The sequence below is a fragment of the Eubalaena glacialis genome, chromosome 17 (genome assembly GCF_028564815.1).
Source record: "Eubalaena glacialis isolate mEubGla1 chromosome 17, mEubGla1.1.hap2.+ XY, whole genome shotgun sequence".
NCBI lineage: Eukaryota > Metazoa > Chordata > Mammalia > Artiodactyla > Balaenidae > Eubalaena > Eubalaena glacialis.
In genome coordinates this window covers 68,980,073-69,007,570 of record NC_083732.1, presented here as the reverse complement: position 1 = coordinate 69,007,570, position 27,498 = coordinate 68,980,073, and the positions used below count along the sequence as shown (strand labels likewise).

The 27,498-nt window shown below is 41.9% G+C and overlaps 2 protein-coding genes across 8 annotated transcripts in view; one reads left to right on the top strand and one right to left on the bottom strand.

Annotated features, from left to right (window-relative positions):
• Nucleotides 1-453, bottom strand: part of COLEC10 (collectin subfamily member 10) — a 445,704-nt gene extending 445,251 nt beyond the window's left edge. For 4 of the 6 annotated variants that reach the window (XM_061171636.1, XM_061171634.1, XM_061171637.1 and 1 more), the window contains exon 1: nt 419-445. The gene's annotated coding sequence lies outside the window, so the exon portion shown is untranslated. Of the gene's footprint in view, nt 1-418 lie in introns of all 6 variants that reach the window. The other 2 variants (XR_009697646.1, XM_061171635.1) reach the window with 1 other exon arrangement.
• A 325-nt stretch (nt 454-778) lies between these two features.
• SAMD12 (sterile alpha motif domain containing 12) overlaps nt 779-27,498 on the top strand; it is a 442,714-nt gene continuing 415,994 nt past the window's right edge. For both annotated transcript variants that reach the window (XM_061171424.1, XM_061171423.1), the window contains exon 1: nt 779-898. In XM_061171424.1, the coding sequence (XP_061027407.1) occupies nt 886-898 (13 nt within the window). In that variant the 5' untranslated portion in view covers nt 779-885. The remainder of the gene's footprint in view (nt 899-27,498) is intronic.

Here is a 27,498-nt window from a genome sequence, read left to right as displayed (position 1 = left end):
GCTGAAAGCCTCCCGTCTTGGAAGCCACACAGGTTTCCATCATCTGACATCCTCAGGTGGAATCCTGGTTCCCAGATTTTGTTTCTAATAACCCCTTAGGGGTGATACTTGTTCGGGTTTTTTAGGCCATCCCCCATCCCTACGCGAAGTGTTTAGCCACCTGAATCACCTGGAGGATCAGAATACAGCTGTATCACCTGGCAAGATTCTCCCTAACCCACTTCCCAGGTCTCAGAGGAACAAGTTTCAACCGCAACCTTTGCAGCGGCTTTCTGGCCCAGGCGGAAAAACAGAGCCGGCCGGCGGCTCTGCTCCCCTCACTAACTGGGTGGCCAAGGAGGCCAGCGACAAGCCCAGAAGGTCACACCACAAACCCCGCTGCCTCCTGCCTCCCGCACGAGCCCTACCAGGTGCTTACCCACTTCTAATCGACAGGGAAGAGCTCAATCACGGGTCTCTGCTCCTGGCGCGGAACGAAATCCAGCGCACGGCATCTTGGGAAATGTAGTCCCAGCTACCTCCCAGGGTTCCCATGTCTACTCATGAGACACCCCCCCCCCCCCCCCCCCGCCCCGCCAAGAGGGATTTCTCTGCCTGGGCCCGATGAAGCCGGCGATGCCATCCCAGTGTGGAGGCGGGGCCGCGCCCTTCGCAGGACTCGGGGTGCTCTCCCGGGTCGGAGGAACGAGAGGGAACTACAATTCCCAGGCTGCTCTGCGCCGAGCCGGGAGCCGCCAGCCTCGCTTTGCGTGACCGCGGCAGGTTGGTCCTGGAGCAGATGAGCGCAGAATATTTAGGCGAAAGCGCGAGGAGGGAGGGGAGCGCGGGGCAGGAGGAGTATCTCGGCCCAGAAAATTATGCATGCGTTAGGGAAGCTCTGAGAGAATGGCTGTGGAAGGTAAGGGACGCTTGGGCATTTTAAGCTCCCTCTTAACCCGCGCACCCCGATACACACATCCCCGATGAAGCTTGGGGAACGTGGGGAGGAGAGGAAAGTGGGTGGTGGCAAGCGGGCCCTTTCCTCTTACACCTCTTGGCACTCACCTGAGCCACGGAGGGCCAGTAGGTGCTTTATTCAGTTACTTTGGAAAGACAGGTAGATGCGCAGCACTCTCGGGTTGGAGGCGAAGAGTGTCCCTAATGCGAAACGATGTGCTGGGTGTGGGGGAAAAGCCTGAGAGAGCGCTTGGAGGTCTCAGCCCCGAGGTGCCCTTTTCGCTGCCGCATCCCGCCAGGGCCGGCTCGGTGGCCTCGAGGTTGAGGATGCTCACTTTGGCCTCCACACATGGGAGAAGACCCTCGCCAGGTGCGTCATCGGGAAGCATGGACTGCTATTGGGTCGAGGGCCCCTCGTCGTGTGTACGCAGCAGCGATAGCAGCAGATGTACCCAGAGGGTGGAGGTGTCCCTACACCTGTCTCTTTATACAACCCTCCCGAGGTTAGCAAAGTTTACGGAAACGAAATGGAATCAGCCAGGGATAAGGACAGCCAACCTCTTCCATTGGGGTGAATCCTTTTCTTTGAAGCCCACCTTCTTTCCTCCTTTCCTCCTATAATTTTGGTCTTTGGTTTTTCAGTTTGGGCTCTATGATGTTGCCACCTTTGAACTGCCTGGTTGAAAGCAGGGACAGGCGGTTTGTGTGGGATCCCAAGTTTTCATTTCAGATGCTCTCACCTTGGAAAACTGGCTTTCTTGTTGAGGGTAGTTTCTGGGGAAAAATATGTGGGCCAGACGTGTTTGTGATGTCAAACGAGCAGTCACACTGTGCCTGAATGATAAATTGAAATGATCATGGGACCAAAGGGGAGTGTAAGTTCATCTACAGAATTATGGTTCCTGAGTGTGGTTCAGGTCAGAGGGGAAGCTGGTGTTGGAAAAAGAGGGCATGCCTGCCAGCTGCAGCAGGCTCCTTGCCAAGGGGAAGTGAGCCTGTTCCTTGGAGGCTGAAGGAAAGAAGGAACCACAAGGGTTTGCTGGCGTCCCTCTCCCCTACCCGCCCCAGGTGAGAGCAACTGAACTAATCTGACTCTTGCTCTCTTTGTAATTACTTAACAACTTGAAGTAGCAATAACCCAGCTCTTGTGGTCAGCACCCATTAACTCAGGAAACTTGCTTTTGGGCTGTCTCAGGTTCAGAGATCCCCAGCTGGGCACTTCTATCCACCTATCTACTTACCTTTACTGTTCTTATATATTTGGCTTTTAAATTTATATATATATATATATATAAATCTATATACACACACATATATAAATCTCATATATATGGCTTTGAAAAAACAAATAACCAAAGTTTTCTGTGCAAATGTAATAATAGGGTGAGAATCTGGCTTTTTGCATTGTTACAGTTGATGGTAACTGAGACAAGACTTTAGATGAAAAAAACAAAAAACACAAGATAAAGTTCATTCTGAGCTTGAGGCTAAGGGCAAGTTGACTTACTGGCACCTCTCTACCTCACCCCTCAGATGACATTATCTCTTCTCTTCGTCACTCTTCTGTGTCCTCAAGTGAAGGTCACTCTCACTGGTTGCCAGTCCATGATGTACTTGAAAGCAATTTCTTGCTCGCTGGAAGAAGTATAGAATTAGTCATATTTCTTGTCTGATGGGTTATTATACCAGCGAAGCCAGACCTTACAAAAACAAAGGCTTTGAAAGGAAGTATGCCTGGACTGTGGAGAGCTTATTTTATTTTCTAGCGACTTGTTTGGTTAAAGTGCCTGTCTAGTAAACAGGAGATCCTGAGTTTGAATCACAATGAGGCCTCAACTTGAAGAATAAAGGGAATATTTTAAACTTTGGCTGCAAATATTCCTATCTCTGGTCTTTACAAAGGCAGCTTTCTTGGTTTGAACTTGACCCTTTCTAGCTACTCTCGTTTGGTCTTTCAAGGCTCAGGGAAAACTTCACCTCCTCTGGGAACCTGTCTCAACCCTCCCTTCCCTCTGCCTTCTGAGTGCTCTGCCCGGTCTGTGGGAGGTGCCTCCTGCATTGTCTCCTCAGCACCTGTGCTTACATTTAACACTTGCCGTACTTAACATACTTAACGTCTCTCACTAGACTCTAAGACTACAGCCCCTGGGGAGTGGGGACCATGTACTCTTTGACTTTATACTCCCAGGCAATAGTACACTACCTGACCCATGATAGGTACTCAATAAATGCTCATGAAATGCATGGGAAATAAATCCATGGAGCTTTTGTAACTGACTCCATAAGGGTGCATGGGGCTTTCTTAGGAGCCCAAATGCCGTAAAATAAGGAACTTTTGAGAGGTTTGAAGGCAGTGGCTCTCACCTGAGGAGGGACATTGTCCTCCTAGGGCATGTTGAGATTTGCAGGGGCTGGTATTGATATTTTATGCCCATGGACCAGGGATGCTAAGTGTCCTGTAGTGCATGGCCATCTCGTACAAAATTCCCAACCCAAAACCAAGGAACAAGCAGTTTCCCCAAGCTCACTGAGAAACACCGATTTAGAGAATAAGGAATATTGCCAGAGGAAATGGAATAGGAAATACAATACATGTTACTTAACATCTGAGGTTTCGTTTCTGCATCTGGAAAAAATGGGCACACTACTGTTTAGGTCCCACTAAAGTTGTGAAGATTAAATAAAGGAAAGGGCTTATTAAGAGTGGCTAGGACATGGATTCTCAGTAAATATTACTTGCACTCCCTCCCATCCTTCTCCTATTAAAAAAAAGCGGTACTGTTTGGAACCTGTTTTGTATCCTGAATTTTCACTGATTCATGCCAGTCTTTGTAATTAGTAGCAAATTAGAAGTTTGTTTTTTTTTTTCTTACAATGTGTAACCTGTTTTCTTAAGTAAGCTTGAACTTGTAAAAGTGTTAAGAGCAAGTAGGGGGCTCATTCATTTTGCTAAACTTGTAACTTGGAGTTTAAGATGAAAAAGAGGGCTCATTCAGTTTGCTAAACTTGTAGCTTGGAGTTATTTTATGGCTACCCTGGGTTAGGCTTTCTTTGACTTAATTTCAGCATCCTATGTTTACTTCCTAATCTGGTTGTGACCCAAGCCTTACATTTATGGGCAGCTTAAAGCTGTGCTTTCCAGCCACAGAACATGTTATGGTCTGCATTCAGATTGGGATTGTATTGGCGTCCATTGTCTTAAAAAAAAATTATAAGAAACTACTCCAAATAGCTGGAGAACTAGGACCTCTAGAAAGGAGGTAGCCTGTAGAAACCGAGAGTAATCCCTTCTCCATGGACAGATTGTGTAGACAGTTGTCTTCATTGAGGCACTGTTTTCTAACATTAATGGGTTGAAGGGAGAGGAAAAAAGTGGATTCATCAGGCATAGTATTGTATTCACCTCTGTATTCCAAGATTGGTGTCTGGCACTTAGTTGGACCTCAGTAATTGTTTCATGAGTGAAGTATAAATGCCCCAGAGCAAGAGAAGGCTTTTCCTACTCCTGGTCCACATTTCCTCTCCTCCTTGCTTCATCCTCAGCTGTATAAGAAAATGGAGTGGATAAATTTTGTACATAGTGTTTCTATTCCAGATCTAATAGAATAATAGCTCCTCTACCATGGCAGAAAGATGTGTCCCAATATTCACCACCCTCCAAAAAGATTTCCAGTTGTAGGCTATGTGCTCTGAATGACATTGGGCTGAGGGATCCACATTTTACATCCAAAGTGAACAAATTGACTCATCAGATGGCCTCTGATTAGTCATTCAGTGCTCAAGTTCTATAGTTTTTCTCCTGTAAAAGAGTAACAAAACTTCCCATCACCAAAATATTGTAAGGATAAGTAATCATAACAGCGGCTGGGGAAAAAAGGGAAAACAAGATACCTCGGAACCTCGTGGCAAAGAGAAGCAATCGTAAATGATGACTCTGTGCCCTGCTGGCGTTCAGAACTGAGTCACAATCACAGAGGGGGATAAAGACGTCATCTTGATTACAAGAGTGCAGGGGTTATTCTTCCTGACTTTGGGCCAGATGGTAAAGTGGGTTTGCTACTACTGCACCCCAGCAGCGAGTTTACCCCTCACAGGACCGCCTGCCTCTGTAACACTGGCAGCCTGGACAGCAGAGAGAAGATGGGCTCCTGCAGCAGGCGTCTGGGACCCAGAGGGAGAGAGGCCCCAACTCCGGATGCATTGTTCCCTTTCACAGGCTTTCACGTCACCACTTATCTTCTCCTCGCCCGAGGAGAGCCCATAGAGGGCGGAGAGGGACCAGCAGTGCCATGCTCTCGGATTGCCCCTATGACACGGGAAGTAAGGAGGACGGTGGCTCTCCTGGTACTAGCCTGCCTCCAGTTTTTTCTAACTGCATTTCCATGTTGAGAGCAAGGTTTATGTGAAGTTCTGCTTGGTGGTGCTTTCTGAGGGCAGGCACGGTGCCTTATGCCTGGCCCATGGTAGACTCCGTGGAGGTTTGTTAAACAAACGAATCAATGAATGAATGGCAGACTGAATGAATGAATGGGTAGGCTAATGAGTGCATCTGATTTCTGTGGTAGCGCCTATACACCCCCCCCCCCCAGAAGAACTCCCAGCTGCGTTCATTTGCAGAGTGCTTGTTGTAAAAGCAGCGCAACTGTCAACACGCTTCCCTCTCAGCTCCGTGCAGCATCCCGGTGTTAGTGTTCAACTACCTGCTACTCGATTCTCTTTCATTTCACTTTTCACCAAGGGTCTTTTATTCTTTTTTTCTAATATTTATTTTGTTCTCTAGCCCACGAGATCTGACTGTCCTGCAGCAGCAGCTTGTATCCATCACTCTGTTTTAGGACATGAGAGTGGTGAATACGAAGCCTTCGCTGAAAACTCCCGTCCAGTGACTGTGCGTGAGGGAGAAGTGGGGTCCCAAGCCCTGCTTGTACACTTGCTGCGGCAGGAGTTCCTGCCACTCCCAGCTCTTCTTCGTGACCTCTAACTGGTTCAGACAGGGCTTCAGTCTAATCCTGCTGTTATCTGGCCACGCCCTTGCTAATTCCTTTCAGTCCACCCTTCTTTCTTGTCTGTCTTGCTGTGCTCTTTGGCCAGAAGGAACTAGGGCTGGTGCTAACAAGGGGGAGGTGGTGTAGAACCTCTGCCGGTGTAGCTGTGATCCGTAATGCTGTGGGACACATCACAGGAGGGACAGCCTGGGATCTGAAACCTGTGCCTGAACTCTGGGGACTGAGCGTCAGACGTTGTGCATTTAATGAAGAAAATTGCAAACTCCCTTTTCCTGGCGTTCAGGCAGGTTTTGTATTTGCTGTTGATAAGCAGGAGAGCACTGCCTGTGTGCAAGGAACTCTACTAGATTTGGGGGGGCCACTAAGAAGGAAGCTTAGCCGTCCCCCGCCTCCACTTTGCTGGGGACAGAGATTCAGATTAGGCTGCATGATATAAGTGCTAAATAAAAGTACAAGCAGCATAACGTGGGCAGTCGGAGAACAAATGGAGCATTTGGTTCTGAGCTGGACGGGATGGGATGGCCTAACCAAGGGGATAGCATTTGAGTGAGCTGTTGAGTACAATACGGATGGGTGGGGAATGGGGGAAGGGCATGGAACAGAGGGCTGTATGTGGAATGTGTGCTACCCCCAAGTCCTGGTGTTGTGGTGGTTTAGCCCTCTATGGGCAGGGAAGTTAATGAGGATGCTCCTCTCATGTCTGGTACGTTCCTTTCCCTGTGGGCTCGATTATCTGCTTGGCCAGACCTCCAGCACTCCCTGCAGCCACGTTGGATCTTGCCCATGGTCCTTTAGTAACTACAAGAGCAAGCAAGGAAAGCTGCTCTCCTGTAAATCAAACTGATTCTCCCCCAATTTTCTGATGTGGATGTAGCAGCACTACCAGCTCAGAGCTGGCTCATGAGAGCGAACTTGGCTATATTTAGTCTGATTTTTCTAAAGCGTGGGTGCAAGAAGCTGCTCGTATAGCTTGCCTCCCGAGGGAAGAGCACACAGGGGTGGCATTTGTCAGGTGACAGGGGTGGCCGCCTCACTGCCTTCTTTCTGCAGCCTTTTTCCAAGGCCACCTGGGGCTGGGAGGAGCCAGCTGGCAAGTTCAATTCCTTTGCTCCTCGGCTGCCCTTGATGCTCTAGAAGGTGTTTGGTGCTGTTCTGTCCAGTAAATACCACGTCTTCAGGGGTTTGATGTTTGTGGATTGGCCATAGGTACAGAATGAGCTCAGGCCTGCTGGTGCCTCACCATGGGAGCTGTAGCACACACAGTGCTGTCTAAGCATACAAGCTCTGCAGGCAGATTGGGTGTGAGCCCCAGCCCTGCCAAGGGCCTGCGCTGTGGGCCTGAGCAGCTCTGAGACTTCTCTGCTCATCTGTCAAATGGGGATATTAGTAGTGATGACCTCATAGGCGTGTTGAGAGGGTTCAATCAGCATCAAAGCTCTTAGGACCTGGTTTGGTAGTTGCTCAGTAAACACTAAGCAAATATTGGACAAGATGATGGTGATGCTGCTGTCTCTCCTTGTCTTCCTGCCACGTTTAAGAAAGCATCTAAGCCATTTTTCTGGCCCTGTGGTAGTACAGTGTCTGGTATAATTGTAGTTGCTAAGAAAGGAATGGTATTCATTATGTAATTCCCTGAAGTTATGAGGTAGCAGCGAAAAGTAAAAGTGATCATAATATGAGTGTATTTATTCATTAGAGACTCAACACTTAAATAATCTCTCCCCACCAAAAATTTACTTTCCACTTAACACCCACAATTTTGTAGGCCGGGCTCTCTTAGATGGTCTGATAATTGCCCAGTCATACAATGTGTATGTAAATTGACTGCAAAGAGAAATTTCAGGCCATGCAAAAGAGGAAAAAATTTCATGGACTCTTATGAAAGTGACATTGGAAAACTGACGGAATCACACAGCTGTGACCCAATTAAGATTTGGCTGAGTTAGGCCTGGTAACCATTAAAGAAGAGAAAATTGACCTAAGACACTGTTTTGGTAGGAAGCAAAGAAAAATATTAGACCACCTAAGGATTAGGAGAAGTCTTTGGTGAAAAGTGATGCCCTGAAATATAATACTTTGGGGAAAAAATGATCTTTATAAATGGGCTGTGAAAAGTCAAACATGAAATGAAAAATGTTTTGTCCTGCTGACATAAATCTTGTTGCAGGAATTATGTAACAGACAATTGATTTTTTTTGGTTTTTGTTCTAAGAATTAACACACATTTACAACTATAAGTTTGGTTAAATGGGAGATAAACTTCTCCGTTTCTCCTTTCAAGATAAAGTATCATTCAGACTGCTTCACTATTAAGTTTTGAAACTTGAGTCCCTATTTCAAGATTTTTCTCCATGTTCTATATTAGTACTTTAAAAAAAGTTTAAAAATCAGATTATTTAGGTATAATTTACATTCAGTAAAATTTACCTTTTGAAGTTCTTTGAGTTTTGGCAAATGTATACAATGCATTCAGTCTTGTAACCACCAAGATAATCAAGTTCAGTTCCTACAGCCCAAAAGGTTTTCTTGTGCCCTTTAGTTACCCTTTACTCTATTCACAACCCCTGACACACACTGCTCTGAATTGTCTTTATACTTTTGCCTTTTCCAGAAGGTTATATAAATGATATCATGTACTATGTTGTCATCTGAGTCTGAGTTCTTTCATTTAGTGAAATGCATTTGGGAGTCATCCATGTTGTTGCATGTATCAATCATTCAGTCCTTTTAATTGGTGAGTAGTATTCCATTGGATGGATGTACCACAGTTTATTCACCAGTCATACATTTGGATTGTTTCCAGTTTGGGGTAATAATGAAGAAATCACTATCAACAGTTGCATGCAGGTTTTTGTGTGAACATATTTATTTCTCTTGTATAAATAGCTAGGAGTGGAATTTTGGAGTCATAGTGTGTTTTAACTTATAAGAAACTGTCAAACTTTTCTAAAGTTACTGTGTCTCACACGTATTTTCCTCAATTTGGATTTTTTTTCTACTAATCCTCTGCTGATAGTGAGGACTTCACAAGAATAAGAGAACGGGAACTAAGCAGGCGGTTAGATGGGATTAGAAGGAAACAGTTTTCCAGAAGTGGGTTCCTTGAGCTATATTACAGAAGAGCACGCAAGTATAGCAATGGCAACTATACATCCTTGTTTCCAGGTTAGTCCAGACTTCAAGGATGGATATAGCCTAGAAATACCACTGGTTTTGCATCCAAAAGAAAGCTGTTTAAATTCCCTTTTATAATGCACAGTAACAGGAATTTGCCATCAAGTTCTGGATATTGATTTTTTTTTTTTGGTTATTGTGGCAAAACAGGTAAGGAAAGCAGCCTAGATGAGGGAGGGCTTACCTTTGGAGGAAATTTGGGTAAGAACATGAAGACAAAAAAGGGAAGACCATGTTTGAGAGGCCACGGAAAGTGAGTTTAACTGGAGCAGGAAACGCTTAACCTGTCCCTGGAAGGAATTGGTCTTGCCCACCAAGGGGAGTTGTCAGAGGAGCCAAGGACTCCATTTTATGAAGCCTAAGAAAAGGTTAGTTGACCCAGTCTCCAGAGTGATTTAAATTTTGGGTATGGCAGAGGCCAGGCTTGTTTTGCAGCTGTGTGTGATTCTGATTGAGAATTGGGTCATGAGCTCTCCCTTTATACATTGCAGGTAAACCAAGCACTGCTCCCAAAGACCACATTTTGCTCAGCCACAAATTGGGTAGAGGGCCTGATAACAGAATTGCTTCCAAATGCAAAACATGGTCTTGGAGGTATAATTTGGGTATGGACACATTAGGATTTCCCACTGGTCTCTGGGACCTTGGGATGGGATATTTGAATTTAGGGTAGCTACAGAATTCCTATGATACATGGTTGCCTTAACACTACGCTACCCTGTTTGAGGTTGTAAAATATCAGTTTAAGGTTTTCGTGTTTTTCGTTTGAGAAGGTGCCTGTGCATTACATGGAGGTGAAAATATAATACTAACGAGGCTTCAGTAGATGTACTTTGCACTTGATTTTGTCTGGAGTTTGGTGTTAAGGGTCATCTAGGAAATTTAGGTAGGTATAACATTTACTTACTGTAGGTTGGAAATAGAATGTCCTTCATTTTACATCCACAGGTATTTATCGAGCATCTAATATATGCCAGTCTCTAGCAGGGTTTGATTTATAGTCCTATAATACCGTGGATAAGCTTAGGAAAAGCAGGTGTTCTGAAGACAGATCTGCTTATGTAGTGTTTCCTTTAAGATTCTTCTGGGGCACTTGGATGGTATTTTTTAATAAGTCAGAAATGGGGCCTTGAATCTAACACATGGCCTGAGTCATTCTTAATAAGCATATTTGGAGATGCTGGTATGCAGACAGGATTCTTAATCTAAGATCAGAAGAGGGGACTGAAGGTCTCATGGGATCCTTGACCCCCTTAAACTATATGCACAATATATATATGGACATTATGTGTATTTTTCATGGCAAAGGGGACAGGGGCTTTTATTCTTTTCTCCAGGGACTAAGGATGAGCATGATGATCTCCATGAGAACATCCATTTGACTTTTTTATTCTGATAAATCTCTAGTGCCTACAACTATGTCTGGCACATAACACACAACTATTTGTTGAGTAAACAAGAGAACTAATATCTTTTTGTTAGTTACTACTGACTACTCTGAGCCAGCCTCTTGATGGCCATTCTCCAAACATTAGTTTTCATAATGCAATGGGATAGGTGGTTTTCCCAGCCAATAGCTGAGAGACTTTTGGTCCAGAGAAGATACGTATTGATAATTTTTCCAAGGCTGCACAGCTTATTCCTGGTAGAACAGGGCTTTGTTGCCAACTTTGCCATATTCTAGAGTCCATGCTTTTTCACTGTCCTGTGTTGCTTTCTGGTTTTGTTTTAATTTGGTAGTTTGGTTCTGGTTTAGTAGCTGTCTATCAGGAACATTAGTAATTGAAGGGGGGGAAAAAAACCAGTGTAATAAACAAAACATTGCTTATTTGGGCTCTACAATAGGGAAAACTATTCCAGGTTTTCAGATCAAATCTCTGAGAAGGCATTTATCTTGATCTTGGCTCTCTACACTTTAGCTTCCCTCTGTGTAAGGACCCCGAAGTCTTTGGGTTTTTGCTGTGGCTGTTGTTTTCCCATGAGACTTTCCATGTTCACTTATGTGCCCAGCACAAATCAGTGTGCATTTCTATTTTATTTGAATAACAAATATTCATTGTGCACTTGTGATAAGCTCAGCTCTGTGAACGGGATTCACCGAGTGATATAAAAGAATGTAAGGCCACGAACCTTCCCCTCATGGGGCTTACAGTTGCTTCATATTCAAGGCTCGGGTTGCGAAAAAGTAAAAAAGGTATGGACATGGACAGGGTGGGCAGTGTAGAGGGCCCTGCTCTCTCTCAGTCAGGGGAGCCACCATGCCCACAGCAATGGCCCTCCCACTGCCCTGAACTCCCCTTGAGAAGTTCTTATAGGTTTGTTTTTTTTTTAAACATTTAACTGCTATGGAAAGTTTGATCATAGCCTGGAGAAACTGAAAAAACAAGGAAGCTGAAGTGATAATAAGGTAATGGAAAAGAAAGGAACAGAGGAGCAGATGTGAGAAATATTTCATAGGGGAGAAAACATAGGATTTGAGATCATGTAGTTACAGGGTGCGGCAGCCACGTAATTGCTCCCAACTCTTCAGGGCTGCTCCACTGCCAATAAAATCTAGCTCAAACTCTAAATCAGTCAGGGACCTTCCCAGAGTGTCACAGCCTTCCTGCTCCAGGCTGATCTCCCACCCCTTTTCCCTTAGGAAACTTCCCTAATATTTAAGGGGCCCAGCGATCAGCTGTGTGCTGGCTCACAGGGCACCTTGAATCCCTCCCATGTTGTGCTTCTCACATCCTTATATGTACATATCTAAGGCAAGAGAATAGGTGGACGAGAGAGGGAGATCTCCTGTGAGAAGAGCATGACCACCAGGCACCTGCAGTGTTAAGGGATAGGATGAGGAAGAAGAGGCTGAAGGAGATGGGAAGAAGAAGCCAGTGGAGGTAGGGGTACCATTTCAGAGTGGAGCATCTCAGCATCACCTGATGCACTAGGACAGCCGGCAAGACGTGTGCTGGGAAGTGCCCAGGGGTTTGGCATTCGGATGAAATGGGAAGGCAAATCCACATTATAATACTTCAAGGGTGTCAAGGAAGCAACTCTTGATGCAAATGTATAGAAATGGAAAGAAAATGTATGGAAGTGGAAAGAAGGGAGAAATAGTTATGGCAAGGAGAGATCAAGGTCAAAGGAGTTGTAAATGTGGTGAGAAACTGGAAGAAGGAAGACAAGGGGTCTAACCTAGATGGGAAGCAGTTCAAAGAAAGCCTTTATTTTTTAAGCTATGAAATATTTGAGAGTGTTTCTAGACCATGTGTACATTGACCCAGTAGAGAGGGAGATTTTGAAGATACAGAGGATAAAAGAGATAACTGTTAGAGCGAGGGCCATCTGGAGTTTAGATGTATTATCTCTTGGAGAAGGTGTTCTTTCTGGACAGGGTGGGTGGTACAGATAAGAGTGTTGTAACTTTAAAATAAAAACATGACTATTAAAAAAATTAATACCTAGAATAGTGCCTATCACATAGTATAACTACTTATCATATATTAACTCATTAAACTTCACATGAATCCTGTGAGGTAGGTGCCATTATCATGCCTATTTACAAATAACGAAACAGGCACAGAGATGTTAACTCACTCAGCTAGTACATGGTAAAGCTGGAATTTGATTAAAAACAAAAGATGTTCATCCAATTTCCTAGTTAGGACACTTTGGGGAATACTGGATGAAGACATTATCATCTTCAGAATTTTCTTTAAAAGTGAGACTATTAAACAATCGCCTACTAATATACTGTTATGTCAGTTATATCGATAAAAATTTTTAAAGGATGATCTATAAGAACATGTGGGTCACTGACAATTTCTTGTATGTGAGTTTATTTTGTAATAACTAACTCCAGGTAGGACAGGGATGGAATCAGAGGACTCCTAATTCTCAAATGTTGGGAGGGTATAATTTTCGGAACATGAGTCCTCTTCTGGAGAGGTTAGGCCTTGGGGGGCAGTGCTTGCTTGTGGAGCAGGGGTTGGGTGCATAGGCCAGCCAGCAGGTACCGCAAGGGCACTCTGATCCTACAGCCAGGGTATGGGGTTTCAGGAAAATAACAGCAAGTAGGAGTGATGTGAGAAAGGAAAGGGGAAAAGATGCTGAAAATAAATTTGGCCAATTTCACAGTTTTACCAAGACGGGAACATTATCTCCATTTCCTTCTATCTCCTGCCCCCTTTCTGCTTTTAAATGCCATAAGATTTAGGTTTCCAGGGTGCTGAGGCCATTGTCCCTGACTCTAATGGTAAGGGAGAGTGATTTTCCCTTGCTGATGTTCATTCTATTGCTTGCTAAGTGTCTCTCTACAACCCCATGAAGCTCCTGCCTCCCTCTGACCTGCTTTGCCTGGCCAGGGTTTCTTAATTGAAACTCAATAGCTGATAGCTTTGGCATCCGTGCATTTGCTGGGGCTCACCCCAAGGCCATCATCATCGTAATCACACTGCCCTGGCTTGACACAGCACTCCGTGCCTTCCAAAGTACAGCTTCTCATTTGAGCCACAGCTGACCCGTTGGCAGCTGGAACAGGCGCTCTTGTTCCCATTTCATAAATAAGGATGTGAAGGCTCCCTTACCCAGGGTCACAACTCATTAGCAGCAGAGCTTAGATTTAGAACTTGGTGTCTCAAGTCTTTTTCACTATGGCTTCTGTCATTGCTGCCATGATTTGGAAGGCATGGTGCAGTGCCTGATTTGAAGTGGGATGATGTAAAAGGGATCAAGAATTTTTCTTCAATTATGGATGAAGGCAGCCAGAATGGGGCCTGAGGTCATGTAGTTCTCTGGAGGCACCTAATCTCTGGCTCAAGTGATAAGTTCCTCTTTTTCTCTCCCAGTATTTTGTTGATTCTCTATAACCATATCTTCTAAATAGTTACATTAAAGTAATATTTAAAAACACTTTTTTCAGGTATGAAAATTCTTCCTATTTACCATAGAAAGAAAAAAAATCATAAGCACAGAAATAAGAAACTAAGAAGAACAGTAGCTAACATTTATTAGGCACTTGCTGATATTAGCAGTTGGGGTTGCTCTTTAGCCAGCGTACCCTGGTACAGCTGTACTGGTGGTTGATAGCGAAGGACTGTTCTGATGGATGGGGGTTCAGGCCATACTGGTGGTTTTGAATACCCTGCCTGTTCCCAATAATCCTATGAGGTGGTGGTTAATATTCGTTTCCTGCATGCCAAAATTAAGGCCCAGAGAGACTAATTTCCTCCAAATCAGCAGCTGGTAAATGATGGAACAAGAATTCAAACCCAAGTTCAGATGACTTCAGTGCCCATTCTGTTGCCATGAAACAAGTAGACCACCCTGATACACCCAGTAGATACACCCTGGGAGAGTTCATATTTCCTCTTGGGCTTTATGTAGGTTACTGGTTATATCTGGTTTAACATAAGTCATTGTAGCAAATCTTAATAGCTGTTTAATTCTTGATAAAATATTAATGCATTTTATTCTCCCTCCTCCTTCTTAAAAAATGTTTGTAAACACAGTGATCAGTCTCATTCTCTTTAGATACAGCACTAATGAGGGCGATGATGGGAGCCCTTGAGAGGGCAACAAATACATAACTCTGCCCATGTTTCACAAGGTATCATCACATTCTGTCAGCTCTGTTCCTGTAACTTGTTGACGGTCATTGTCAAGGTCAGAGCCATAGAAAACACTTACCTTTTATAATGAAAGGTGTATGTGTATTAGGTGGCATGAGAGGTCTGTGCAAGATGAGGACAGGATCCAAGTTAATTGTAGAACTCACACTTGTAAAATTTTCTTTAGTTATGCCCATCAACTTTTATTACAACTTATTGATTCATGTGCACTACTTTTATTTGATTATTGCCAAGGCATTTTATACTTGTAAATTTCAGTATGTTCCTTTAACAAAGTTTTCTACCCATCCTTTTCTTCTGGAGTTTTATTTTGGTCTATCTAGTTATTCCCTAATGTTAGTCTGTCTAGTTATTCCCTTATGTTTCATTGATGTTTTCTTCTTGCTATACAGTGGAAGCAGTTCAGCCATTTTTATTCTTTTTTTTTTTTCCTTTTGTTGGTTAACTTTTATAACTTTAAGTAATATACTTAAAGCTGTATTTCTTACTCTTTACTCTTTTTTATTTTTACTGGAGTATAGTTGCTTTACAATGTTGTTTCTGCTGTACAGCAAAGTGAATCAGCTATACGTATGCATGTATCCCCTCTTTTTTGGATTTCCTTCCCATTTAGGTCACCACAGAGCATTGAGTAGAGTTCCCTATGCTATATAGCAGGTTCTCATCAGTTATCTATTTTATACATAGTAGTGTATATAGTAGTGTATATATGTCAATCCCAAACTCCCAATTCATCCTACCCCCCTTGGTATCCATACGTTTTTTTCTCTATATCTGTGTCTCTATTTCTGCTTTGCAAATAAGTTCATCTGTATCATTTTTCTAGATTCCACATATAAGCGATATTATATGATATTTGTTTTTCTCTTTCTGACTTATTTCACTCTGTATGACAGTCTCTGGGTCCATCCATGTCTCTGCAAATAGCACAGCTTCGTTCCTTTTTCTGCCAGCCATTTTTATTCTCAGTGTTCTAAAATCTTTGATTAAGTAATCTTTGATTCAGAATCATTGCATTTCTTATGTTCACTACTACGTATCTGTGTTCTAATTGTTAAATATTTATGTTAGGATTACATTTTCAGATGATGAAACGTACCCAGATATTTTATATACAAGTATAGACAGATAAATGTTCTCTACCATTTATTAAATGTTTACTGTATACCAAGGGTGTGGCTTATAACCATTTTCTCTAATGCCTACTACAATGTACTTATTCTCATTTTGTGTATGAGGAAACAGGCATTAGGTAAGTAATTTGTCTGAGGCCACTTAATAAAAGAAGCTGAGAATGAAGCCTGTGTATGTATGTATTGTTAAAATCATCATCATAGTGTCTAAATTCTTTGAGTACTTACTATGTGCAAGGAAGTGTGATAAGCACTTTATAAACTTAAAATCTAGATTTTATTATTATTAGTTTTGTGAACATAATTTTAAAATGTCATGATCTTTTTGTAAAAAAATTGCTTAAAATGTGTTGTTTTTGCTTAGTGTCCTATAAACTTATTGCTAATTCCAAACAAAAATTTGTTAAATCTCCTCCCAGTACATTCATATATTAGGTATTGTCAGTCTCTTCTCATTGAAGAGAATTTCCCCAAAGAATTCTGACTTGTTTTAAATAAGTCTAGTTGTTCTCTAGACTAACTTTAGAGCTGTCATGTTTGGATTTCCTTTCACCACTGTCCTTGGGTTGCCTTTCCTGGTGTCTTTGTGTTATATTCCCTCTTCTAGGATCCTAGATCTATCTCTTACTTTGTTTTCACCTTGGTTTTGATGGAGCACATCCTCCAGTTACCTCCTGAGAAAAGGTACATGGGAAGCATACTTTTGAGAACTTGCGTATCTGAAAAAGTGTTTATTCTACCCTTGTACTTAATTGATAACTTGATTAGACTTTTAAATGTAAGTTGGAGATTGTCTTTCCTCACAATTTTGAAGCCTCTAATATCTTCTAGTTTCCAGTTGTGGTTTTGAGAAATCTGAAGCCTTCTGATTCTTGATCATTGGTATGAAATACACATTTTTTTCTTGAAATTATTTAATCTTTTTATCCCTAGTGTTGAGAAATTTCATGAGAATGCACTTTGGTGTGAGTTTGTTTTTTTCCATTGCATTGTGTATTTAGTGGTTTTTCAAAGTGGAAACTTATGTCATTCATTTCTGAGAATTTTTTTGAATTATTTATTGGATTTCCTTTTATTCAATTCATTCTGTTCTTTATTTCTCTGGCTGCTATTTTTGAGATGATGAAGTTCCTGGACTGGTTCTTATTTTTGAAGTCCATGTTTTCTATTTCTCATCTCTGTTCTTTTTGTTCTGTTTTCTGGTAGATTAATTTTATCTTTCAAATTTCTGTGGCATTTACAATTTCTACTATCATTTTTAACTTTTCCAGAGATTTTTTTGGCTTCCTAAAGTTTTTACAGCATCCTAATCTTATTTTGTGGATGTAATATCCTCAATAAAATATGAAAAGATATTAGTGCTAACATTTTTATTTTTTTCAATTGAGGTTTAGTTCACTCTCTGTATTTCTTCCAGGATGCTTTTCTTTCTATTCATTCTGGTCTTTTTTGGTTGGATGTTGTCAGATGTTTGTAGATATTAGGCTCTCTGCCCACATAGCCCACATAAAAAATTAAAAAAAAATTAGAAAGTTCTCTATGTATAAATTGGGCCTGTCAATCATGGTTTTCATTATAAGATGAACTGGCTGGATATTTTTTAGGACAAGGGAGTGGGTCATCTTATGTCACGATTTTTAGGTCTTTTTTTTTTTTTATTGGGCTGGTTAATTACTCAGAAGACCCAATATTCAAACTCCAATATATGATTGCTGGGTATATGCCTTGTTACTCATTAACTTCCAGATAAGGTTCAATGTCTGGTTATATTTTATTATTTTTAAGAAAGTTAGCAATCTAAATGTAGATTTTCTAGTAATTTCCATCTCTGAAGAGGATTCTTTTAACCAGAAATTTCCCTCCACTACAGTTGTCATCTTTGTTTTTTCATGGATGTATTTGAGCACCTGGAAAAATACCTGGTGCAAAGTAGGTGCTCAGAAAACAATTGTTGGATGAATTCATATTTCGCTCAGCACATCAGGCTTTTAGAACAATGTATGATAGGATGTAGGAAAAAGCCTATATGTCCTAACTTCCATCCTAGTGTTGTAGTGCATGTGTAGTCCTCAGATTTGACCAAGGCAGTCACGCAAACCAACATAGATTCAACCCCAAAAGAGAGGGTTTCCTGTTTACGGAACTTCTTGGGGCAAGAGTATATTTTATATTTGAGATCAGGAGTTGGTGTTGAAGTGGCACCAACCATAAATTGGCCTGAAAAAGGGCAAGTGGAAAAGTGCTGGCAGGGTTAACAGAGCTGCTCCTCTTAGGACCTTGCTGATACTTGTGTGTTCAGATGGCAGCATTTTAGAACTTGATTTAAGCACACATTCTGCTGACTGCTTCCTAGAGACTTTCCCATCTGCTCCTTTCTGCTGACTGGGTCTTTTTGAACTTAGAGTGGAGAGATGTCCCCACCGTTCACCCACAGCTGCCTCTTTCCATCCTGACCAGCTTTTTATCTGCTCTTTCTCTCTGCATCTTCCCACCAGTTCTTCATCACTGGGGTGGAAATTGAGGAGAGCTGGATGATGCTGAGCTGGCCTTTATGAAGAGCCAACTGTTGAACCAAAAGGACTCACCTACTGGCATGACCACTTGCTCTCCGATAATGCCTTTGTCCTTCATTTTGACATCTGGGTTCCCAGTCTCAGGGAGCCACCAGTAGGATCAAGAGTCCCTGAAAGAAGCAAGAAAGGAGCAAGACCTCGCTCCTGAGGAGAATGAGGCAATTGTGTTTATTTTTTTAATATTTTTTAAAATTAATTAATTAATTTATTTTTGGCTGCATTGGGTCTTCGTTGCTGTGCGCGGGCTTTCTCTAGTTGCGGCGAGCGAGGGCTACTCTTCGTTGTGGTGCGCAGGCTTCTCATTGCGGTGGCTTCTCTTGTTGCGGAGCACGGGCTTGAGGCGCGTGGGCTTCAGTAGTTGTGGCTCACGGGCTTAGTTGCTCCACGGCGTGTGGGATCTTCCCGGAACAGGGCTCGAACCCGTGTCCCCTGCATTGGCAGGCGGATTCTTAACCACTGTGCCACCAGAGAAGCCAGCAATTGTGTTTAAAGATAATTGTTCAGAAAAACTTGAAATTAGACTCAGTTGGCCAACCATGTTGGGTTTGTCAGGAGATGAGAAAAAAGGGGACTGTATAGGGAAATAGGATAATAGGAGAATATGGTGTCTGGAAATACTTAAAGAAGAATCATTCAATAGGCATGAAGAAAAAAATTATTTATCCAGTTATAAAGCTTTATCAGCTCTTTGGACCTAAAAGTATAGTTTGTTGCAAGCCTAAAGGTTTTTAATTTTTTTTGCATAATTTACTATATTTTGTTACTATCCTAGAGCAAGATACTATTAGAAATTCAAGAATTTAAAAAAATGCAACATAGCAACATTTCCCTACCTTTCAAATTAACGTTTTAAAATAATTATAATTACACACTTAGTATGTATACCCTTTGGAAAGTAGAAAGAAAAAAATTATCCATGGACCCAACTTCAAAAGACAGCCACTGTTAGTATTTGGCATATTTTCTTCTAGCCTTTTTCTTTGTATGGTTTTTGGTTTTGCATAGTAGGCATAAGGCATTTTACTTGGCTTTTAGTAGGATTTTTTGGTCTTCAATTGGAGTCAACTGTGGTTATATTCTGATAATGCATGTCTGTGATTTATTCTTTTCCTGTCATGAGGCTGAATAAGCAGTGCTTTAGCTCTTGGCTTGAATAAATTCTTTATATGCTTTTAACATAAAACATTGTTCAGATTAGAAAGTGAATAATCCTTAGAGCAGAGAAGTATGACGTATGTTGAACAACCACTTAAAAAAAATATCAGATCTTAAAAAAAAATCAGAAGCACAAAAATGGCTTGGGGAAAATGTGTATAACAAAGATAAGATTTTAAGGTTTCTAGATGGGAGACAGTCTCTCAGTGGACCCGAGACATATCATACATGTCTAGTATCACTTATTAAATAGATGATCATTTTTATTACATATAACATGGTAGTCTCAAGGCAGAGAGGGAAATTTTTTTATCTAGAGGCACAGAAGAGAGGAGTGCAGTACAATAGAGGCATGACTGAAACCAGTTAGAAATTCTGGTCCTGCCTGCACTGCTAACTAGCTGCTACATCAGAGGCACCTGCCCTCAATATCATAACCAATAAAATGAGGTGGTTAAACTATATAATTTTAATGAGTTTCTATGCTCTGACATTCAACGACTCAATGAATTTATGATTCTGGGGCCAAACACTGAGAACATAAAGATCCTCAAACCCAGTAGCTGCAATGCCTTGACTCTTCCTTTCCCTCCTTCCTCACATCCAGTCAATTACTGAGTTTGACCCTTTTTACTGTTTAAGTCAGGGTTTGGCAAACGACCATCCATTTCCTTAAATAAAATTTTATTACGACAGAGTTATGCTCATTAGTTTATGTATTTATTGCTGCTTTTGTACTGCAGTGGCAGTGTTGGGCAGTTGCAACACTGGTTCGCAAAGCTGTAAATATTTACTGTCTGGCCCCTGATAGAAAAAGCTAGTCAACCCCTGATCTAAATGATTTACAAACCCATCTCCTCTCATTTTCACTACGTTTATCCTGCCTTAGGTCTTCATCTCTTCTCACCAGGAGAGCCCAAGAGCTGCTCATCTAATTTTTTTGACTCCAGTTTTGAGCCTTCCAAATGTGTTGCATACAGAAACAGTATAATTTTTCTTAGAAAAATCTTGAAACACCAGTTTGCTTGCTTAAAACCCTTGAGGAGCATCCTGCTGAACTCAGGATAAAATCCAAATTCCTTACCCAACACACAAAGTTAGAAAACCACTCCACTGATATCTGAAGACCCTTCTAGTCATGAGGCTAGGTGTTTGTTTGACATGACACATATGATATGAATTGCAATCTCGGAAAACCCAACTCAACCAGTCTTGAGTACGAAGAGGCTATATGTTGGCTCACCCAACTAAGAAGCCTGGGTGTAGATCTATATAGATGAAACTTTTCCCAAGGCTAGGTCTCTAGTTGTGTCACCTGAACTCCATTTCTTTCTGTTGGCTCCTCTGCTGTTGTGTTAGCCCTATTCACAGGCAGGCTTTCATCTTGAGAGGTCAGGACTGCCATAGCAGTTCCTGCCTCATAGCCTCCTGTGGACCCATCTTTTCCCACACAAGTGCAGAGGTCTCTCTGACTGGACAGCGTAGGTCATGTGATCAGGGATAATGGAAAGTGCTGATGGGTTTAGGGCCAGTGCCTGTGCTTATGCTCAGGAATTGGCGAAATCCCACCTGAACCATAAGGAGTGGGAAGAGGGGGAGGGCATTATCCCCAAGCAAATAGTGGGCTGTTGTGGAAACAGGGTGAATGGAGGTGGACTGAGACAAAATAACCAAGATTCACGGAGCATACCATGAGCGAGAGCCCTTTGACAGTCCAGCAGTAGTAGTTGCCATTAGAACCTGGGGAGGCCCATAACCAGAGTATCACAAAGTTTTGGGGATTGTGATTGCCTTACTCAGTGGTTCTTAATTCTGGCTAATCATTAGAAGTACCAGATGCCTGGGCTCTTTGAGGACCAATTAACTTGGGATCGCTCCTGGTTGGCCGGGTAAGAGTGATTTTACACATTCTCCAGGTGACTCTAGGGTGCAGCTAAGATGAGCTATTGACTGGGTTTAGGTCCTGACTTTATTTACTGGTCTGTGGAATGGGAGCAATTCTCTTCATTCAGCAGGATTTGGGGGATGAAGAAATGAGTCAATATATGTAAGGAATATAGCCTACTTAGTTGCTCAAATAAATAGGAGCTTCTTATTGGTGTTCTCAACTTTACAGGGATATTATATTAGAGTCCTAGAGCTGTCATCACAAAATGCCACAGACCGGATATCTTAAACAACAGAAATTTCTCACAGTTCTGCAGGCTAGAAGCCCAAGATCAAGGTGTCGGCAGGTTTGGCTTCTCTCAAGACCTTTCTCCTGGGCTTGCAGATTGCCTTTTTTTGTGTACATACACATCTCTCCAGTCTTTTCCTCTTTTCATAAGGATGCCAGTTATATTGGATTAAGGCCCACCCTTATGGGCTCATTTAACCTTAATTACCTCTTTCAAGGTCCTGTCTCCAAATATAGTCACATCAGGGGTTGTTAAGATATCAACATATGATTTATTTTGGTGGTTGTGAGGGGACAATTTAATCCCATAGCAGATATGGATCCTTTGATTGTCTAATGAAAGCTAGGGTTTCTTTACTCAGAAAAATGCAGAGACACAATACACATTAAACCTTGCATATGTCTGTGGACTTTGAAGATGACTGTTAAACGGGAACATTTGCAGCAGCCTTGCAGAGGAAAACAAATACCAAAGGGAAGGATGTGTGTAAAAGAGGACATCCCATTCTCATTCATTCATTTATTCAACAGTTACTTACCAAGTGCTGCCCATGTACCAGGCCCTGTGGTAGGGTTATAACAATGATGTAGGCAAGGCCCCTTCTTCTCACGACTTACAATTTTTCGTTGATGGAGTCAGACAGTAAACACATACACCATTCAGTATCAGCACCAAGTGCTGTGTGTCGAGAATCAAAACAGAATGATAAGGTGTTGTTTGCCTGGGAAGCTATTTAGATTTTGTGGTCAGGAATGTCTTCACTGAGGAGATGATGCTTAAGTGGAGGCTTCAATAACAAGGAGTCAGCCGTGCACATGGGGGCAGAGGGTTGATGGCTGATGAAATGCCTGCTACTCTCTGGTCTATTTTAGTAGCAACTGGCAGAGCCACCTCCTCTAGCACCAGCTGCTTCCCAGATTCAGTTCTGCTGCCTGCACAGCAAGCAGTCAGGATCTGCTCTGAGATTGGCATGGCTGTTGTGGATTGCTCCCCTAGCTTTGGATGTCTTTTTCTTCTCCTGTCTCAGAAATATTCAGGTCATGTGTTCAAAGGGGTGAGACCCATCATTGCAAATATCTGTTCTTCTAAGCTCTCATTGACATTACCAGAGCTTAGTCGCTCTTGTCTTTAGCCTGAATTAGAGTTACCATTGTAGGGGGACAAGTTGGCATTGGTGGTGTGGTAAATGCATAAACAATTATTGTGTTGCACTACATGCTTCTATAACAGTATGCTGCGTGCTGAAGGATTTAAAGGGACCCCAGACAGCATCTGGATGGGATGGAGATGACTTTCCCTAGGAGCTGCATCCTTTAAAGGCCCCCCATTGGCCTTAGGATAAAGAGCAGGGTCCTGCTGTGGCTGGCAGACTCCTGTGGGTCTGGTTCTCTCTACCTCTCTGCCAAGAGAGGCTAACTAGGCTCTTGGGGCCAGTTCTGCTCTGTGTGTCAAGATTGAAAGGGCAGTAGCCTCTGGGCATGCTTTTTCTCTGCTTATAACAAGTGCATATGAGGGCAAAGAAGACTTCATAAGTATGTTGAATTCTGTTGCTCACGTCTCCTACACTCACATCCATTGGCCAAATTAACTTACATGGTCAAGACCAAAGTCATTGTATAGAGACATATTCTGCTCCAAGGGTAGGGGAGTGAATGTTTATCAAACGGTAATCTGATCCACCCTAGCAGGTTAAGTGCTTATAACAGGGCCCGTATAGGTCTGCCTAAACTATAAACAGCAGTGTACTTTTAACAGTCTTACTGTCAGGAAAGGGAAAAAAGGGAGAAGTTTGTTAATATGTGAATGACAGAGTTGGGGGAGGATTATTATACAGGGCGAGACTTGAGCATGTTAATAGACTTATGGGAGGAGGGTGGAGAAGACAGAAGACAGGGCAGCTTGAGGATTCAGCTGAAACTGGAAAACATGAAATTAGAGTGGTGCCATCTTTCTCATGGCTTTTGATAGCAGCAGCCAAGGTAGCAAATGGTTGGATTGATAACTTTCTTTGATCTGAGCCTTATGTATTTGATCCAGCCCACTTCTCTCTAATCTTAAGGAGAGCTTTAGATGGTAACAGTTGGTGTTTACAATGTTTTAATGGCTGTCATGTTGAGAACTGACTAGAAGCATCTTTAGAAATAATTTACAACACCATAAAATGAATTGCTAATCTTTCAGAGTGTATTCTTTAGCGTTGTTTTCATTTGTATACCAGCCAAGAAGATCTATACCAATGAAGACACTGCTAAAATATTTTAGAAGCATAGTCTGATTTGAAAAGCTAAGTAGGAATATAAATCCTTTCTCAAACACGTAGTCACACTCTCTGCCGTTCTCTTGTGGTTTTGTTTTCATTGTCTCCTAGGGCAGTGTGCATGTATGTGATTAACATGTCCACAGCATGCACACCCACTAGCGTTCAGCTGTAGGACTCACAGGTGGGGACATAAGGGCTATGGGGTATGTGTTGACTTGTACCAGCAGGCATTATTTAGCCCTTATGATGAGCCCAGTATTGAAAGGGACACAGGTAATGATGTTGATAATTAACAAGAACATGATCTATTTGATGCCTAACTTTTGGGTAGTAACTTGAAGAAGTGGTAGCACAGTGCCCTGGGTAATGAAAGAAAGCTTTGGAAGTTCAGATGAAGCAATACGGGTATGTGTTGGAATAGGGGAGAGGGTTTTAATGAGACTTAAACTGTATCTCAAAGGTTGCTTGCATATCAACACATGAATAATCTCATAGTCATCCATGTTACTGAAACACAACATTAGCTAAATTTCTCCCTGCTCAAAACCTTGACTTTCCAACTGATTAGTGAAAAACTATTAGACCTCTTGCCGTAATACCGAAGACCTCAAACTCATTATAATCTGCTCTCAGATTATCCTGTCTCATCTTCAAGATTTCTTTTCATGTACTTTAGATTTTAAAAAACTTGTTCCTGCTTGTAAATGCTCCAAAATTCCCTAATCTGCATTTTTTTCTTTTTGATATATTTATTTATTTATTTACTTTTGGCTGCGTCAGGTCTTCGTTGCTGCATGTGGGCTTTCTTTCGTTGCAGCGAGCAGGGGCTACTCTTCTTTGCAGTTCTTGGGCTTCTCACTGCGGTGGCTTCTCGTTGCGGAGCACGGGCTCTAGGCGCACGGGCTTCAGTAGTTGCAGCAGGAGGGCTCAGTAGTTGTGGCTCGCAGGCTCTAGAGCACAGGCTCAGTAGTTGTGGCGCACGGGCTCAGTTGCTCCACGGCATGTGGGATCTTCCCAGACCAGGGCTCGAGCCCGTGTCCCCTGCATTGGCAGGCAGATTCTTAACGACTGCGCCACCAGGGAAGTCCCTGTACTTTCTTTTAAATTGGCCCTTCTGCTTGGACATCTTCCCCTGATCTATGAGCGCAAACCTCACCTCTTCTTCAAACCCTGTCTGAAATACCAAGTGCCTATGAAATCTTGCCTGATTTTTTTTGCGGGTTGGAGGTAATCATTTCCCTTCTCATTTTTGAAGCCTCTCATCATTACTTTTTCAGCAGCATTTATTCCCACCCTCTCCTATCCTCATATCATCTGCAGGTAACTATTGGCCTGCTTATTTTTGGTCACTATCATGGAAATATTCAATCCTCTAGCTTTCATAGAGAAGTAATTTTTTAAAATGGGGACACTCAGTTTCTATAACTTTTTTGCTAACATTAAAACTTATGTGCACAGACATTAAAACTTATGTGCACAGATGCTGAGGTACTTACCATCTCTTATCTAATTTCATAGAAGATAAGGAGTCGACACCAGGAAATGCAGGGAAGACAATATGAACATAAGGACGTGCCTTTATACTGAAAACATGTGGCCAGTGGAAAACTCACAAGAGGCTGTTTTCATTTCATTGAGGACCAATGAAATTTTCATCTCATCTCTCTTCTCTGGGTAGACATTTGGGAGCCACTATTTCAGTAGACTGAGCTTTGCCGGAGCTGATTTATCTTTGATTCCTAATTTATCTTTGTCTTTCTCAGATAATCTTGGGTCTCTAAAAGCTTATTAAAAAAGGGGAAAAAAACCTGATTTGTAGCAACAGAGGCAACTTGTTGGGGGATAGTTTATTCAGAGATCTGACAGTTGTCTAAAATAACCAAACAAGAACATCAGATCTACAAAAGTGTATCTGAAATGTGTATGAAAGTCAGAGGAATAGACAGGTTGCAGGGATCTTTGTTCTCAAAGAGCAAAGTTTTTAAAATATTCCTAATTACGGCATTATATTTAATCTTTTTCTTATTCCTAAAATGTAGATATGGTTATTTAAATCACTAATACAAATATAGAAAAGCCAGAAATCATTTTCAAATTCTTGTTTTCTCAGTTCTTTTTCGAGTAACGTTTACAGAACAAAACAAATTGATTTTAACATTAGGAAGAAAGACACTGATTTTTTTTTTTTCAAATTTGTGCTATCCAATAGAACTTTCTGTAATGATGGAAATGTTCAATGATCTGCACTGTCCGATATGGTAGCCATAGCCACACGTAGTTGTTGAGCAATAGAAATGTGGCTGGTGTGACTGAGGAACTAGATTTCAAGCTGTTCTTAAATATAATTAAACTATAATAGCCACATGCAACTGTTGGCTCCCATATTGGACAATGTGGCTTCAAAGGATTGACCAAGGAGTATTGAGCTGCAGTTTGTGATACCGATTTGGATGGCATCTTATCAATTTTCTTAGTAAATTTGAGATACTTTAAAATGAACATTTTTTAAAATTATTCTCTAGCAAGTTGTATGCCTGTTAAAGGCTCTCTTGACTTTTGAGCTACTTTTAGTCCTCACATCACCACAGGTTTTTAAAATGCCAATTCTCAATCCTTAAATTGCATTCTGTCCATTTCCTCCATTGTTATAGCTCTTCTTTGATCTTTTAGATAATATGATCTTTGACTTATGTGTATATATACTCATACACAAGTCCATACATATACACACACGTAGATAGCATATAATACATTTGTGAAGATCAGGTGAAATGAGGGATGAGGCTTGTTAAAACTGGAATGTTCCTTTCGTCTGAGCGTTACTATGAATAGAGAATATGAGCAAACAAATTGCCTGTTAAGATGATCTCGCTCCACCCCCTCGGGGAAGGAGAACACCCACATTCATCAAGTCAAACCGGAACCTATCACACCTTTTTCATGTTTCCCTGATTTGACAGAAAACCCATGTTTCTGCCTGAAATATTCTTTTTTTCCTTAGTTGCCAGGATGACCCTTGCAAGAGAATTTTAAAGCTGCTTTTTCTTCTCTGAAGCCTTTCTGACCTTTTGTCCTTTTCTCCCTTTCCTAACCACACTGACCCGTTACCCCTTTCTTTTTAGTGGAGTTGTGCGTGCTCGTGCATGCAGATGTGTAATCCAGGGGTCATGGTATTTGCTTTTGAAAAAATCAGTATCATGAAGATATTAACAAGAGTGAAGGAAGTAATAATTATTGCAGTGGTTACCATTTGTGGGGCACTTAGTAAGGTGCCAGGCATTAACTAAGCACTTTAAATACATTTTCATCTAATTCTTCTAAAGCGTTGTAAAAAAGTTATGATTATCCCAATTTTATAGGTAAGATAACCCCAACTTAAAGCTGAGTAAGTTGCCCAAGACCACACAGCTAGTCAGTGGCAGAACCAGATTTATTGGACTCCAAAGCCCATGATTTTACTGGCTAAAGA